The 17,957-nt window shown below is 43.2% G+C and overlaps 1 protein-coding gene across 2 annotated transcripts in view; it reads right to left on the bottom strand.

Annotated features, from left to right (window-relative positions):
- The window catches only part of RAB30 (RAB30, member RAS oncogene family), a 39,254-nt gene extending 21,441 nt beyond the window's left edge, over nt 1–17,813 (bottom strand). Inside the window, exon 1 of one of the 2 annotated variants that reach the window (XM_066341278.1) lies at nt 17,320–17,813. Coding sequence is in view for 1 of the 2 variants with exons in the window: in XM_066341277.1 (XP_066197374.1) it covers nt 6,670–6,686 (17 nt within the window). In the remaining variant the exon portion in view is untranslated. Of the gene's footprint in view, nt 1–6,669; nt 6,694–17,319 lie in introns of those variants that run through there. The other variant, XM_066341277.1, reaches the window with a different exon arrangement.
- Nucleotides 17,814–17,957: the final 144 nt, after the last annotated feature.

Here is a 17,957-nt window from a genome sequence, read left to right as displayed (position 1 = left end):
TGACTTGGAGACCTAGTAGTAGTCTCAAGGCTACAGCTTGAACACTCAGGTGTTCAAGATCTTGACACATAATCCAGGAAAAAAAGTGTTTCAGTCACAAAAAAGACTGCATTTTCAGCTTCTCAAATACATATATACTTAGACATTTTCCTTTAGGATAGAGCTTGACAATTGAGATGGTATGAGGCAGACAGAATGTGCTTATGAGGGTAAGGCACATTTCACATTTGTTCATACCTTGCATTTTCCCAATTTTGCACAAAACTATTTGGACTAGCACCATTTGTTCTTTAACAAAATGGGCAGTCTACCCAAAAATACTACTTGTAATTCAAAACTCAACATAAGGCATTTTTATTTAGCAAAATAAAGAATTCCCTCACATCATGTTTCAGTTTGTCATTCATCCCCTCAAACACAAGCACAGCCTTGCTGCCCTCCAGCACAGCAGGCTCCCACCAAGTATAAAGCAATGTACAAACAACAGCAAATTGTCATGAGTCCTAAAGAGATTTCATGTCTAACAGAGCCCGTGTAAAGCAAAGACAAGACTTCTGTAGAAACTCCGTATTTTCAGTTCCTTCTGTATGCATTTCTATACTACATGTGACTGAAATCAGATAGCCAGAGAAGATAATAGATTTTTTTTTCCTTTTTTAGTGCATATTTATCCTCTTAGCAAGTAAAAGAGGTGAAGACCAAAACCACAAGTCAGAATATAAGATGATTTTTGGCTCTGCGGATGACTGCTTGCAGGACAGGTCTGATATAGAACTTTTGATTTTATTCTTTCCAAGGCAGCAGTCATCAGCACTGCCCTGAAATGGCACTGCAAGCCCAAATCCACCAATCCTGCAAAGCTCTCTGCAAGGAACTTGAACAAAAACTTTATCTTAAGTCTTAATTTTAAAAGCAGATTTATAAAAAGTCACTGGTTTTTCTCTCTGAAAACAGAGGGTTTACAATTTCTTGCACAATTTTATTGCAATCAGCTAACTCCAACAAGAACATAAGAATTCCAGCTTTGAGCCATCTTTCCAAACTCCTCTCTCCTCCAACCTACTCGGCTTCTCTCCAAAGGAGAAAGAAAACCCCAAACCCTTTCATCTTAACGTGTGCTGCTGCTCCATTGTAGCCTCTAGCTCCTCAGTGTCTCTGCAATCGTTGTGCAAAACAACTGAAATTGAGGCAATTTGAACTACTGGATACATGTATGATAAAAAGGCAAAAGAGAAGCTGCTGCAGTGGTAAAGAATCTAGGCAGGGTAACAAGGCTTGTAAAACTGGCTTCATCTGGACTGGGATATTTGCTTAGTTGGCAGTACTCTCAATTGCTACAGATGATGGTGAAATGAAACACATTACAGCTGTAAAAATCTAGGTTTAAAGGGGAAAAAAAGGTGTTTTTAAAGAAACCATGAGGCAATTTTAGGTTGTGATTATAAAGGGAAGAAATAAGATTTATAGGTTGAAAAGACACGGGAAACAGAAGAATAGGGGATGAATCTGGGCAAAGGATGTCTAGGCAGATGCTGCTGGATCACCAAGGCATGAGCCCAGCCAGCCGCACTGCGGAGAGGAGCATCCCTGCCCAGCACAGCAAAAAAAGGGCAGGAAAAATGCTGCCCAGAGGGCAAGATGGGAAGAACAAATGGCAAAAATCTATCCCTAACTCTGGAATGACACCTGCCAGCTACCTACAGAGAAAAAAGCCATGGGGTTATCTCTGCCAAAAGTTAGAACATCCTCTGTTTTTAAAATTGCAAAGGAGGTGCAAAACCTGACAATACTGTGTGCTGGGTCTGGGAATCTGAATTTAAACCCTGAGCATAAATCAGATTCCAGTGCCAGCCTGAACAACAGCCACTACAGTCCCAGCTAACACATCCACCTGTAACAGAACATGCATTTATAGGTCACAAATAGGCTTTTGGTTCACTGTCAAAAGCACCAAACAACCCACGACAATCAGGGAGTATTAGGCATTAAAGATCAAGGATCCCATTTGGGGTGCAATGCAAAGGGACAGGTTTGAGTATGGTTTTGGCATTGCAATGTAGGTGTGCTTGGGGCAAAGTCAAGTGTTCCACATGCAAAAAAAGTCTATGTAGCGTTTGGAGTGAAGAACTTCACCTCCAGTGGAGAGATACAAGTTTTCACTGTGGGCTCCTAACCCCATGCTATGGTTCACAGCTCTATTGATGCTACCCAGCAGGAGCCTCAGGTACTACCCGAAGTCACAGCCAGCAGCTCCAAGTGCTCCCTGAAACTGACTGGGGTCTCTTTTCTTGGCAATGGATAACCATCTCTCCCTTCCCACAAAATTGGCCAAGCACCAAGCGAGACTTCCCAATACAAGAGTTGCAGATAATGGGGGGGGTCACACGGAAAACACGGTGTTTGCTCTTTTTTCCCTTATTTATCACACTTAAGCAGTCAGTGAAGACAATGCATGTTTTTTGGAGCAGGTCTGTGTCCACTCATGTCTGCCCCAAAGCCAGCAAAATAAAGCACTCTCCTCACCCTCAACACAAATATATCTTGGACAGATCCAGAGCCTGGTAGTGATAGGCACATAGCCATTAGGAAGCCATGATTAAATATGTAATATAGAATAAAAGTAAATTTTACTTCCTTCATTACAACAACCAACACTGAACACAAAACTAAAGTCAAACATTAGCTGGGTTATGTAAGAGCACCAGAGGAGGGTTGCAGACCTATGGGTGGCATCTCTGCTTTATACACCTGCTAGACTCTTCTTCTCCATTTTGTTGTTTTCTCCTTGTTGTATCTCCATGTGCATGACAGGAGTTTTCCTTATACCAGGTTGTACAGAAGGTTGTATGGATTCCAATAAAACATGAGTTGTGCTTTGAGAGAACGTATCACTTTTTTTTTTTTTTTTTTTGTCTATCACATTGAAAGTGGCCTGTGGCATTTTTAAAAGGTTAGAGTAAGAAGTCAAAAGCATCACCCAACATTTAACTACTGTGAGCACACTTTTCACCTAACACCTATCCCCTTGTACATACTTTAAAATTTAAAGGGAGAGCAAGTTGCTCATAAACAGTACATACATATTCCTCATCATTAACAGTAACTTCAAGCCTGTATCATGATAAACTTGAGTTCAAGGCTGATGGCCTACCCATACTGTCTGCTATAGAAAATTACTAAGAATTACTGTCCATCTTTGATCACTCTGTACACAGAGGCAAAAATGGGGAAAAGTAACAAATCAGGTGACTTGCCCAAAGAGAGAAATTCAGGAATAGCCCCATGCAAACCAGACCTATGCCTCATATTATGTTTGTTGAACTATTTTATCTCTCCAACCTCTTTCCCTGCTGATGTCCCCAACTTTGCTTTGCTTTTCTTTACTATCATTGATGGGTATCTTTTCATTCTGCAATCTCAATACCCACCTTCCTCTGCCCTGATATCATGGTCTCTATGTGCATTTTTGTCTTTGTCTGCCAAGGAAGTTGTAATAGGACTGGTATTTTTCTATGGGAACTATTTTTGTACCATATTCAGGAAACTTCCCTTTTTAACTAAGTATAAAGGCTGTAACTACTACAATGAAGAAGACAATACTTTTTTCTACCTTCTCTTCCCACTCACCCCTAGGTGATGAAGGACAGACCATCCATGATGGACCAGCCTTTCCTGGGGTCTTCACCATTTCTCCACACAGACAGGCCACATCTCACTGCTCTGCAACTGTCCAAATTCTCTCCTAGCCACTAGTGCCTTAGTGCCACCTCTGTCCCCAGACTTGAGCAAAGTGCTTTCTCTGCTAATTTAATGTTCTATGGGCAGCAACTGAACTGGTTGATGCAGTTCTCAAACAGCTGATACTTACCTAAAGAGATTTCAGATTTCCAGCTTAAAACTGACACCATCCAGCTTCTCTTAAACCCTCTCCCCTCCCTTTGCTAAGAGAGCAGCCCTTCTCTTCCCAACCAAAGCCTCACCAACCTGCACCTTTGCTGTTCACACAGATCATTCATATGAAGAGCTGGTTTAGTCTCAGCTGGCAAGAGAGTTATTTCCTGCAGAAGTACAGCAGTGAAACCTTCTGGGAAAAAAAAAATCCCTTCAGGATCAATCCAACCCAGCATCCTCTCATATCTCAGTTATTGCAATTGTACTCTCTAGCCTCAATAGATCTCATCTTGGATCACTGGCATCCCCACATACAGAAAAAACCCCCACCTGTTAAAGCACTATTTGCCCAATTTGTACCTTCAGGGTTTTCAGCTTTTCTTCTTTCTATGGCTCCAGCTCCTTGTTATTACTTTCCACATTCATTTTACAGCCTAGCCTACATCCCACTAACTATCCTTAAAGCAAAAGCAGTCCTGTCAACCATGCTCTCCCTCACAGCTGGTTAAGTCTCCTTGAAAATGCTCACTGAGCTTTCCCCTGCTCAAAAATACTGCTCTTATCTGGCCTTTCCCTACCTCTTAGTGATCATAACCTGTAGTCACCCACCAGAAAGCACTGAGCTCTGCCAGGTGGAAACTGCATTTTGCCATTGACAGCTACTGTGGATGCAATGATGGAGCACGGGATGCCACAGCAATGTACAGTGGCAGAAGGAATCTCACTTGAGTGGTCACTCTTAATTTAAAGCAGCAGGTCTCCCCTCTCGAGGCTTATCCAACTGTTCCTAAATGGAAATGTTAGGCTGTTATGCCCATGTTACTCATTTTCCTCCAGGTCTGACCTACAGAGAATGGCAATTCCTCTTGGATCCATCAGGCTGAGAGGTGATGGTGAGATGAAAGCATGTGGCTTGGGTTTCTTGCAAACAGCAGGAGGGTAGGGAATTATGAAGGATTTGAAATGCGACACAAGATGCATTTTTGATATTTACATGGATTTCTGTGACTTCAGAAGGAGCCCTTCCCACGCAAAAGCAGAAGTGTGATGGAGAGTCTACTTTCCCAGGAACAGCCAAAATAGCTGTTAAGAGCCTGTTCTTTGCAGGAGAACAAACAACCTCAATCACACAGAGGCACACTGGGGCCTATTTCAGGCTTAGGATAAAATCACAGATGTTCTTTTTTAAAACTAGAAGTTGAAGAGTAAAATGTCGGAGCCTTGGACAAAGCCCTCAAATGCCAAACAAGCTTCACATCTCTTGCACATGAGAATGCCAGTGAGTTTCAGCACACAGCTTTTCCCAATATATCTCTATGTCTCACAACACATATTAAGACTCAATTGACACATTCTCCCTTTCAAAAGGGCACACAAGTTATAAGCACTTTCTTCTTTCCTAAGAAGAGACAGATGCTGATTACAGGAAGGAGTTCTCTGCAACAATTCTCTTCCTAAATTATACCAATTGTCTTGCCCATTTGAAAGATGCATTTGCTGTATCAGAAAAAAGACCCTTATTATTACCAACGTCTGAACCATTAGCCATCAAAATTGTTTGCTTACTGGGCACGTTACTTTTTCTGTATAACACTGCTTGAATCCCTGTAGCACCTTCCCAGACAAAGTGCCATTAACATGCAAATGGAAAGTTCACACTCCTCCTTGAGATGATACACAATTATAGTCATAAGCTAAGGTAATGAAAGGCTCAAAACAAGACAGGTTGGTTACACATGTCACAGTACTGCTTGCAAATCATTCTGTCCTCTAATTACCACAGCATTTCCAGGAGGAATCGATTACAGCAATATGAATGAATGGGATCCTAAAACTGAAAAAATGTACTGAATTAAACTTTAATGCATTAATTGACTGTTATCTAGCTATATATTTAATGGTATGGCCTAGGAAAATACATAACTGAATATCTAGAAAGACCAGGACATTGAGGCTTTAAAATAGTTCCAGCAACAGAATATACCAAAAATATAAATTCATCCACCAGGCTATAAATACACTTTGCATTTTGTTTGCGTTGTAAAGATTGGTGTAAGTCTATAGCCAGGCAGAAAGCCAAGCCACAAACTGTGCTCTATTGACTGCTGAGGTCTCCATTAGGTGCTCCAACAGAAATATTCATTTGCCCAGATCAAGCCTAAACATGATACAGTGTGACCTCTACTCCATGCCAGGCAATCTTCAGATGAGCACTGCCGAACAAGCACCTGAATTCAACAAGCTCCCTACTCCTCAAAGCATTATACACACTTTAGCCTTGTTTTCTAAGGAAACCAAGCTTTTATGACCATCTGACCTGGCCAGCAGGCTTAGAAGTTACTAAAGGAAAGAGCGTTTTGGCAAAATTATAAAGAACAATATTATTGCTACAATTCTTTGGATCCCCAGATGGCTGGGATGAGCCCAAAATCAGCATCCACACTGTCACTATTGGGCTGACCTCTGCTCTTGCCATTTTTTGTTTGGCTACAGCTGGCTGGTTGTTCAGGACACTGGTGCCTGTCAACCAAGAGCACACTTAGGAGCCATGCAATTCTTCTCCAACTGTTCCGGTTGCAGCTTCCAGTTCTAGCTACTCATTTGTGTTATCCAGTTTCTGGACCTCCATCTACTGCTTCTGAGACCTTGGAGCTGCAGCACTAGCAGAGTTGAAAGTGCTCAAAACGTTTCTAAAAGAGATGCTTCTGCATGGGACAGAAAAGCTGAACCACTCTTTATTAATAAAGTGACCTGACACCATGTTGTACATGGTGGCACTGCTTTATCTTAGCCATCTTTGAGGAATTAACCAAAATGACCCACTTCTGACTCTGCTGTCTCTCTCTCCAATGATGGTGTCTGGGACCTAAAACAGCAATAATGTTATTTAGACAACACAACTTGGGCACCTATGATTCAGGGGAAAAAGCCAAGGCTCCACCATCCAGTGAACAAACCCAACTGAACGCAATAAATTCCAAGCCAACATCTTTGCAAAGTTATTTACACTTTCTAAAAGGCTTTAGGGTTAATGGGACATCAGCTTAAAAGTAAATAGGATATGCTTTCAAATCTTTTGGATCATATACAGGGCAAACTCCAAACAACTGCATCTTTTGTGTCTGGAGGAGGAGGATGTCACAGAGCCAGCCACACCAGCCTCAGGAACCACTGGGAGCACATTGCTGCACCCCAGTATTTGAATTAAGGCATCCAGAAACACACATGCTCTGCATGAAAGAAAACCCTGGTTAATAGCAGGACTTGTTCTGCTTGACTTAAACTGAACCAGTATCACAGCACCATGAGGCTGTAGCAAAATGCCACCTACCACATGAGAGTCATTTGATCTATAAGAATCAATCACATCAAAGATAAAAGTCATAATTCAGGTAGTGGCTGCTTGTTTTATTACTTCTCTCCTTATGTCACCTCCAAAGCTTGCAGAACTCTTTTTCTTCCTTGCTATGCCCTCACATCCAGCTGCACTGCAATATCCATCACACAGCACCTCCCTGATAGCTGGTGGCTGCTAAGGCAATATTTACACTAGGGCTCGCATTGCAGTTTATAAGATTCTTTGGAGCTCTTCCAAAGGGAAAGCCCCACATAAATCAAAGTTATTAGTGTCATCTACAGGCTAAGTCCAGTTGAGAATTTGCTAGAGCTCACTGTGGAGACTGCAGATCTTTGAAATACCAATCAATGTGCAGCAGAGGGGCTGAGTAACAAACTTCATTAGCATTGCTGGTAACACTTTTCTTCAGTGGCATACAATAAATCACCGATGAATATTCAAGGCAGCCCTCTGAGGTTATCTCAATTTTATGCATGGAGGCAACCAAGAAACAAAGTTTTAAAGGAACTTGCCTATAAACACAAGAGAGATGCAGAATTCAATTGTCTTGCCTTCAAAGTACAAAATATGTAATTTCTAGAGGAAACTGTGAATTATATAAATTGATTTGCAATGAAATTAAGGAGACCGTGTTTCCCCAAAACTACTAATGGCTATTCTCACCCAGGTTACAGCACCGGTTACTCACATTACAGTAACACTTAGGGACTGTAGAAAATTGCAGATTTTTCACTGTTGAAAGTGGAGACTAACAGACAGGAGTTCTATCCCAAAGACCTTATAATGGGTAATAAAACTCAATCTATACACAAAATACAGGAGCAGTCATAAAGAGATTAATGACTCAAAAACTGCATCAGAAGAAGAACAAGAAATGGATCAACCCTCTGGAGTATCAGACAGACATCAATAAATTCATTAGCTAAGCATCACCCAACATTGCCCAGGAGATATTTTTAAAACTTTCCTCTGTATCTCCAAGAACTGATGTCATCAAGCAAAATGAGAAATATTGTGAGACATGTGCTAACAAGATGGAAATTTTTTTAATGTAGTTTCACACATTTTCCAGCAAGAAGCCTGACATTTAAGCAGGATGACCTGGTTACTAGTGGCTACTCCACAAACTGATGCCCCACGCTCACCCCCGCAATGACTGACAGCTGCAGTAAACAAACTATCATTCACGCCAGGTTCTTCCTCCCCGTGGCGACAGCTTTTGCAAAACTGCAGAACTTAATGAGATACTTTATTTAATATTTATTTCACAATCAGCCTCATTTATTCTAATAGAATTAGCTTCGGCCCACAATGAATGTTTTCCTTGGTTATTTCATTGTGCAAATCAATACTCAATTTATTTTGAATTTCTTCAGTTGTGAGTTCTTAACTAGAGGGGATTTGTTTTAAACATGCCTTTATTTATTATTATTAAATATCAGCTAACCACCCACATGGCTGCAAAATGAATCAGCCTGAGGATGCTATCCCAAAAAATTAACCTGGCAAAACCCATTAATTTTAAGACAAACTTATCCAAGGAGTTTCCCAGTCCAGAGGCACAACAGGTCAGAGGCAACACTGATATAAATGTGATGGCCCTTGACAAAAGACTGAATACTCACAATGAGCAAGGTGAAGTTACTCATGATGGAAGCATGCATGAAGGCCAGGCAGTAGCTTAAGAAGCTTTAGAAGTTCCCCATGCTACATTCACATCTGCAGTAGAAAATTCAGGAATGGTCCATAATAAGCATGTACAACAACACAGGACAGGGCAATCTCAAGCATCTCCAGCACAGAGATGTCCAGTGTGAACCAGCAGACATTTCTCACAAGCCATGCTATTGAAGGCATTTTTGTCACCGCTTCCTAGTGACACAGAGGGACCAGTGACCTGCACAGCTAGGTGCAAGTGCACCAAGACGCAGCTTTCCTGCAGAACTGTGACAACAGCACTGCTACTTAAAAGAAAAGGAAAAAAAATATTTCCTAGTAGAGGGAAACACTCTACAGTAGCAAACATAATTTACAAACATAATGGAAATACTGAGAAGTACCTCAAGATCACAATATGGATATATTTATTTTCCAGTTTTGGGTGATAGGCAAAAGAATTTGGAGTTAACTGCTAAAAGACACTGATTGTTCCTGCACTGAACTTACACTACATCCCTTCACAAGGTGTTCAGGGCATGCCAACTGCAGGTCATAAGACAAGACTTCACTCCTACAGATCTCACAAAGCAGTTTCCATCTGAGTCCTATGCTCATGCTTCCTCCTCCTAAATAGGTCGAGTAGAAATCCATTAGCCTGGAGTTAAGAGCTCAGTGTTACACTCCTGTTTGACTGCTGAAATTAAAGAGTTAACAGATACCTGTGTTTATCTGGGGGTTTTCTATGTGTGCACAAACACACCAATCAAAGCAAAATGCTACTACCATATTTTAGAAATGTGAATACTGCTGACTTGAAGGGAATGGGCACAGTTCCCTTTTTAGAAGGAACAAATTGTTCAGAACAAGGACAAATGCAATAAAGAAATCAGGCACCGACTCTGCTTCTACAGTTTCAAGCTACTGGTATATGTAACTCTGACACAGACTTTACATGTTTGTTTTTTTCAATAGACTCAACATTGTTCAAGAATCCCCTCATAAGTATCTAACACTCTCAAGAGCAAATATTTTTAGGATTTTTAAGGATAAAATAAGGATAAATATTTACGGATTTTCACATGTGAGAAATTAGAGGGTACCACAATCTTCTGTTGGCTATAGACAGGAGACAGCTACTGCCAACAAGGCTGGAGTAATTGCAATGGCGCAGATACTCGCTGCACTTGAGTGTATTTTAGACTGAAAACATGGAATTAGCTGCAAACTGTGTCAAAACATTCCCTTTAGAGTAAAAGCACTTTCTGTAATTATGCCAGAGAAAAAGGGATTACAGAGAAGAACAGCAGAGCCCAAAGCCATTATCACACAGGTTGAACTTGCTGCTACATCTCCAGTGAACCAGATGCTGACCATTCTGACATCCTCAGCAGTCCATAGGTACATAGAAACCCCAGCCTGCCCTTTTTGTGACAGCTAGAGATATCTCCAGTCTTTGCTGGAGTTTAAATAAACCCATTACCACAGCTTTACCTGAATTCATACCTTTTCTCCACAGGACATGTTGCACTGTGAACTTCAGGAGGGATGTAAGAATAAAAAGGCTAATGTTCTTTCTCTTAACCTTCTCAATATGCAAAAATGAACTGACACCCCCACAGCAATTTCAGATTCTCACCTCTAAAGATTATTAATCTCAGGCTGGAATAATCCAATGTCTCCAGAGGACTAGCAGGGATACCAAATGAGCCAGGAAAGCTTTTTCAAGCCTACATTGTGTTAATAGTTGTAAAGCAAGAACAATAGAAAAATAATTATTTTTTCAAGTGGCAGTTGTCCTCTCTCCCAGTTAATCAAGTTCAATAGGTATTATTATAAAGTCTCAATCTCCAGTGTTGCAGAAGAAGGAATTTACAACTCCTGTCTACCACCAGAAAGCAACAGGAAAATATGACCACACATTATGGAGATGCTGTAGTGGATTTCTTGATGTGAATTCAGGTTATACAAGGTTGTCTTACTCTGTTTTTAAGTAAAGATGTTATTTTCAGTAAATATTCCCATGCAGTCCCAACTGTCATGAAAACACCACTCTTTAGGTCCTAGAAGCACCACGAAGAAATTCTCACTAATTAGACACAAATCTGGCTTTCTTTAAAAACTTGTTAGATGAAAAGCCTTGACTGATCTATTTTCCATTTCCCTGAGTTCCGGCAATGAAATTTAAATCACAGAGAAGTGCTAATGATTATTTTTCAAGTCCGCTTTTCATTACTGAAAGCATTCTTTGCAACATAGCAAACCCAAAATCTCTTTTCTAATCCTGGCAATCCTTTAAGTTTTCTTTGATTGGTCGTAAATCTGAATGCTGGCGTTCACATCTCAACTAACGGCTTATGTCCTGAGCATGGATCTGGAATTTTTCTGGAGCACAGGTTTTTCTGGATCTCTCTTCATGCTCATATTATGGATAAATGACTATTTGGAGCATAAATGACTATTTAGTCATTTGACTAAAGAATGACCATTAAAAAGACAGCAGGGTCTGACAAATTCCTGTACCTTAAGTTTCAGTGTCTCATATTGGGTAATCTACTAACCAGACACAATTCTTCTACTCAGCACCTTTAATAATCTGTTTCCTATAGGCATCACATCTCCTTAAGTTAAGGTCTCCATTTATACCTACTGCTCAGATTTATTTGTAGTCTGGGAATATCCAGGCTCCTGAAGGTGCAGCTGAGGTGGCTGCACTGGAGCAAGAGGATCAGGCAGATGGAAAACAAGCAGGGAGAAAGCAGGTGGGAACAAGGACAGTTAGCAGTTCTCCTGCAGCTGGTGCTGTCTCTTCAGCAACACCCCACTAAGTAGTGAAACATCCTGTACAGCCTAACACAGCTTTGTCAGGGCTGGAAGAGCACTATGGAGAGCAGTAGAGGCTTTGGGCTTCTCTGGTTTGGAGAAAAGGCATAACCTCGTTGCTCCCTGAAGCTTTCTGAGGAATGAAGTGGAATGATATCCAGCGATAAGATACACAGGAACAGTTCAAAACCACACCAGAAAAGTTTCAGACGGGACACAAGAAGCATTTCTTTACTAAGAGCATGGTGAAATACTGCAACAGGCTTCCTAGAGAGAGTGTTAAAACCCCAGCCTGTCAGTGTTCAAGAGACATTTGGACAATGCCCTTAACATGTTTACGGTCAGCCCTGAATTGTTCAGGCAGCTGGACTAGATGATCCTTGTAGGTTCCTTCCCACTGAAAATATTCTATTCTAACTGCTTGGTTACTCTGGAGAAGGGTCCCATCCTTCCAGAGGCAGGTAACAGGGTACTCCCTCCTGCTAAAACAATGAAAGCTTTTTTTTTTTTTTTTTTTTTTTTTTTTTTTTTTTTTTTTTTAATTTTCCTGGCTGCAAGGATTTTGGTCCAAAACACCCAGGAAAGCACATGCAAATGATTGCTACTGTGGGGGATGCGAGACTCTCATACACAGTCAGATTCATTTTCTGTACTGTTCCAAAAAGCTGGCACCAAGGCTCAGCACCAGCCTACGGGATGGTGGTTCCATGACAATTCTCTTTTACAAACAACAGCCTGGATTTATACCAAGAAATACTCCCACTTCAAATGCACACATGCTGCCCTTCGAGTAACCGAGGTTTTGCTTAATCAAAAAAAGCAGCGTTTAGCTTTTGGAACCTTCATTGCAGAGGAAAAGCAGCACAGTGCAGCAGTGAGTTGTGCTGCTGCAGCCCTGTGTGAAGTCCCCTTCTCTATGGAGGGCATCTTTAGCAGGACACAGGAACCCAAGCACTGCTTGACTTCTGTACTCTGGCATCTCTAACACCTCTTTTTTATCCCCCCCCCTTTTAAATTTAGCCTGCAGGATACAGTCTTTTAAGAAACCATGCACAAGCTCATCTTTTTTCATGCCAGCACAGCCTTTCCTCCCCTTCCTCTTCCCCCTTCCCTTTTCTCATTACTCTTTTCAAGGTCTAAAAGAAAACACTATTCAGATACTTAAAGGTTACAGTTAACTTTTAGTTCAGCAGCACTCAAAAGACAGTATTTCTGCTAAAAGGAAAGAAAATAAACAAGGTATCCTGTGATGCTTAAAAGCACAGCAGCGGATTTCTGTGAGACCTTCCCGAAGGTTTTCTCCTCTGTTTGTATAAGTATTCCCTAATTATCTCAGGAAACTAACAGCTTGGTTAAATAGGTTTTAAACAGGTTTAAATTTTGCCTTAAGTATATTAGGGAAGAGTGCAGCTCTGCAGTGTAGTGAGAGCAGTAACTCCAGGAGAGGCAAGATGACAAATAGCAAGTGAATCTCAAGCTGTTCACAACCTAAATACCTCTCCTCAGCTCAAAGCAACAAAGCTCTCTAATTATTTTTATCTATGCAAGGTGAAATCAAATGACATTACAACACAAATCTCACTAATACCTTATGCAGGGTCAATGTTTAATAGCACATGTTAGTTATGAAACTACAGCAACCGACTTCAATGTGGTCTTGACTGTTTAAAAGCTGACAATTATTTTAAGGGACAAGGTTTATCCTTGTTCTGCCCTAATTATTTCAACATATTAGCACCTGAGGAATATTTGACTCAACCCCTTCCCTCCCCCCCTTTTAAATTCATGATTTATGCACAGGCCAACCAGGACTACGTGACAAACATGACAGATTACTTCTTTCCCACCATAAGAGAGCCATTAAAAAATAAGATGAGAATTTAGTTATTGACAAAAGCACTGGGAGGGAGCAGGAAGCTAAATGACTTGCTGCAAAATGAAATTGTGGAAACTAGAAAGTCAATCAAAACGCCGCCTCAGGTCATCTCATCTGTCCTCCAGCCAAAGCAGAACTGTGGCAGAGCATCTCTGCCCCAAGACCTCTCCAACTGGGCTGTTTTTGGTGTCAGAAACCCATCTGCAATATGGAAAATTATTTTATTGTCTCCTAAATTTCCCGTTCCAAAATTCTGCAAACATCCATACAAGCATCAGTATCTAAAGAGCTTCACCACTGCAAGGTATGACCATCTTGTGCTACTTTCCACACTCCTGCCATGCCAGTCACACAGTTGCAACAAATCTTTCTAATTTTCTCACTGCCTGGGTGGTTATTTGACAGCATGCATGAACTAGCACCTAGCATACTCTCCTTTCCTCCTTCTGTACTCAAAGAGAGCAAGGCTTGCACTCAAACTGCTGGTCCTGTCCTTAAAAATAGGCAATAAGCCTAAAAATGAGACATGGAATCGATCTAGATCCCAGCTATTATAATTTCTTTTTTGCTACACTTTATGCAAAAATAAGAAAATGCCAACAAAACCTACGCCACCCCCAAAAATCCCAGCTGCAAATACACCTCTCTGGGACACACCACAAAACTTAGAGGAAGTGTGTTAACTTGCCAGTTGATGGATGCCAGCTTGGCTGTCCCAGCAAGGACCCAAACCAAGGCAGCTCCAGAGCAGAGACCATGAGCTCTCTACGGCTTGCATTCGGGAGCCACCACACTCCAGCTCAGGCTGTGAGCAACACCGACCACCTGCAGCTGGGTGTGGGAAGATGGGGAGCACACAGCACGGATGGGCCAGCACAGAAGAGCTCTTCACAGCAGGAGGACAAATGGGGGTGGTTTGCCTGCCTTTCTCCCCTTGCTTGTTTGAGAAGCGACCTCACAGTTCCTCCCTGAAGAGCCGCCTCCCGCAATGCACCTCTTGCTTCAGGAACTTCAGCTATCACACCAGATTCCAACTCCAGGCTACAGAAATCCCTGTCTTCTCACAGCTCATCTCTGGAGCCAAGAGGAAAGTTAAGCTGAAAAGTCAGCAAGGCTGGCTCAGCTCTGGCTCTTTCCAGTTCCCCTCATGTCACCAGTTTTTGGGTTTCCCATACGTAAGGTTTGGTGACACCCAAGCATTCCAGTGCAGCAACAGTTCTGGGACATGCAATTTAACACAGTTCAAGGGCACACAGGTGATGCTCATAAAACCAAGCTGCAAGGATGTGATTTCTCCCATCACTAAGAAGCCAGTAATTGGCATCATACTCAATTTCATGAGGAACAGGACTAAAATACAAGAAAACACTGCAGAGTATGACTGAGACCACCTAATCCCAAATTTCCCTTCAGAAAGTGAACACCAGTAAGAAACTGGAGGGGGGGAGTAAAAGACCTGAGGAAATATTTAGTACTGCCTTCCTGGGATATTTCCTTTGCTACCAGCAACTGGCATTTTGGAGAATTCTTGATTCAGAGTAAACACATACATTGCATTCAGGTCTTTGTGGGACAAGAGGAAGGGTCCCCTAGCTCATCCGGATTTTTTCACAGCAATCATTGAGTGGTTTGCTGCTTTTTGTCCCTTTTTATGTGTCTGTATCTCAGTTCCTGAAAGGGAAAATTTAATCTGATTAATACAATAGTGTATAATTCTGAGGTACATTTTTAATTCACCTCCTGATATAGTATCATTTAGCTTCAAAATGCCAGCACATACTTTCACAACTCTTTCTAAATCAAACAAACGTGGTAAATTTTGAAAAACATACAAATCTGTATTGTTTTTTATGCTTGTTTCGTTCAAGATATAGACATATAGAAAGATGAAAACAGAATTAAAAAAGATGAACATCACAGAAATTTTATTGTTTAAATGCAAAATCCCCAGCCATGGATTCTTTGCTTGTTCTCACCAACATCTCTATCAGTATTTCCCAGAAAAATTCCCAGGCTACACTTTCAAATTATCACTTCATATCCAGTGCCTTCTCTCCCAAGCTAACAAAATCACTCCTATAAAACTTCTCCTTTTACAGCCACGATGGGAAACACTCTATTAGATTGTCTGTTCCCTCCCTTGTAAAATAAAGAGGAAAACGTCATTCCAGGAAAAAAAAATGTTAAAAAAAAACAACCAAAGGCAACGCCTGCAGCCCACATGCACTGTTGTTCTTCCCCTTTGAGCCAGTAGTAAAGAGGAAGGAAGGAAAAAGCACAGATAAAATAAATGCAAGGAGGTGTGGATGCAGCATGTTTATCCAGCTCGGAGAGGAGAAGATGTAAAACACCATCCCTTGTATACGGACACCCCAACACTGCCTGGGTGTTTACAAACACTTTGAGCAAGGCAAACAGGGAGTTTCATTGTCCCCACTGCACTCATGTCACCCTCTCCCCAGCACTGCAATTCCAGGGAGAGCCCTGCCAGAGGACACACAGTGCCAGTTATACAAGAGAAGCGCAGAAGCAAATATGCAGCAGAGGGGAGGAAAAAAAAAATTAAAATATCAGCTCAGCTGCACACTCTCCTGCTGCTCTCAGAACAGCCTCCAAGTCAGGCTTTGGTGAGGATTAACTTTAAAGGGCACTGAAAGATACTGACAGACTTGAAGCCAACAGGACCCCACTGTGTGCACACATTTCACTGCCACCAGCACAGTATGAGATGTCTGGGGTCCACCAGCAATTGCAGAAGTAATTTAGTTATAGAAGGGATAAAACCTCTTGATGTCATATAATAAGAAAAAGACGCCTGTTATGTCACACTAATATCTTAGCGCTGTTCAAGTAAAAATCCAAATTGCACCCCACAAACACTAAGGGACAGGGAAACAAATAAAAAGCCACACTAAAATGAAGCTCTGCTGGACTGCAAAGTTTCTACAAAGTCTAAAATAGAGGCACTTCTTGTATTTATGATAAAAGTGAAAAAGATCAGAGCAGTAGTTTGGAAGTGGATATAAAACATCAGACTGTCCAACCAAGAATTTTTAAGATACTAGCTCATGATGTGACTTGGAAAAGAAACCTGGATCCACTGCACACAGCCAGTGTCAGCTGGATTCAAATCTCCTCCGTTTCCCTCAAAGAGGGGAGGAATAGCGGTGTCAAAACAACGACGCCTCACGGCAGCACACGAACGCCCCCAAAACCCACCCGAAAACACACCTCGTGTTTATTTTGTCCTCAGGAGCCCGGCTCTGGCAGGCTCTGCTTAACGACGGCAATTCAAAATCCATCTTATTTTCTGCTCTTATCCAGCGAGGGAGACAAACGAGACAGGGCTCCCGGCCGGCTCGGCACCGCGCGGCTTCGGGGCGCCCGCAGCATCCCGGAGTTGCGGGAGTTTCCCGGGAGCCGCGGGACGCGCGGAGCTGCCGCCGGGCCCGAAGGGCGGTGAGAGGCACTCATCTCCGCGGGATGAGACCATTTAGCCGGTCAGGTTTTTTTTTTTTCCTCCCCCTTCCCCGTCCTTCCGCCCCTCCTATTTTAGCAGGACCAAGGGAAGACAGCGCAGTCCCGCCCGGGAGCGCTGCTCCCCGCTGAGGAACACACAGTGCGGGGAAGGGCATCGAGAGATGGGGGCCTGGGAGGGAGGAGGTAACAGGACAAGGAAAAGCACCCAAAAAGAGAAGAGGAGCGCAGAACTCACCTGGTTTGGGATTTTTCCTCCCTCTCCACGACCATAAAACGAGGCGGGAGCCGGGAGCTGGTCAGCGGCAATGGGAAGAAGCGGCAGCCCCGGGCCGCCGCACGCTGGGTTTAGCGGGGCTGGGCGCCGCAGCCCCCGCTCCTGGGGCAGCTGCTGACCCCGGAGATGTGCGCGGCAGCCCACTTCCACTGGGACGGGTGCTGGCCACCCTCCCGGCACAGGGCAGCTCCCCGGGATGGGTGCAGCGGGGTTGGGCGCAAGGCAGTCCCGCTCGGGGATGGCTGTTCAGTCCCCACCGCCCGGGCAGCGCAGCGCAGCGCAGCCCACCACAACGGTGTCGAGCCACCCTGGGGCCAGGACGCCCGGGATGGGAGCCGCAGGGCTCGGCGCAAGGCAGCGGTCTGCGGGGATGTGTGCAGGGCCGCCCGCCCCAGGCAGCGCAGCAGCGGGAGCGCGGCCCCCCCGCCGTGTCCGGCAGCGGAGGCGGCACCGGCCGAGCACAATGAGCGGCGGCGCGCGGCGCGCCCCCACGGCCCCCGCTGGGCAATGACATCACCCCTCTCGCCCGCCGGGGCGGGGCCGCTGCCCGCGCTGCCGCCTCGCCATTGGCTGGCGCCCTTTGGCAGCGGGGGCTTCTG

The sequence above is a fragment of the Sylvia atricapilla genome, chromosome 2, assembly GCF_009819655.1.
Source record: "Sylvia atricapilla isolate bSylAtr1 chromosome 2, bSylAtr1.pri, whole genome shotgun sequence".
Taxonomy (NCBI): Eukaryota; Metazoa; Chordata; class Aves; order Passeriformes; family Sylviidae; genus Sylvia; species Sylvia atricapilla.
Note: the sequence above shows the minus strand (reverse complement) of the source record. Positions and strands in the feature narration are given on the sequence as shown.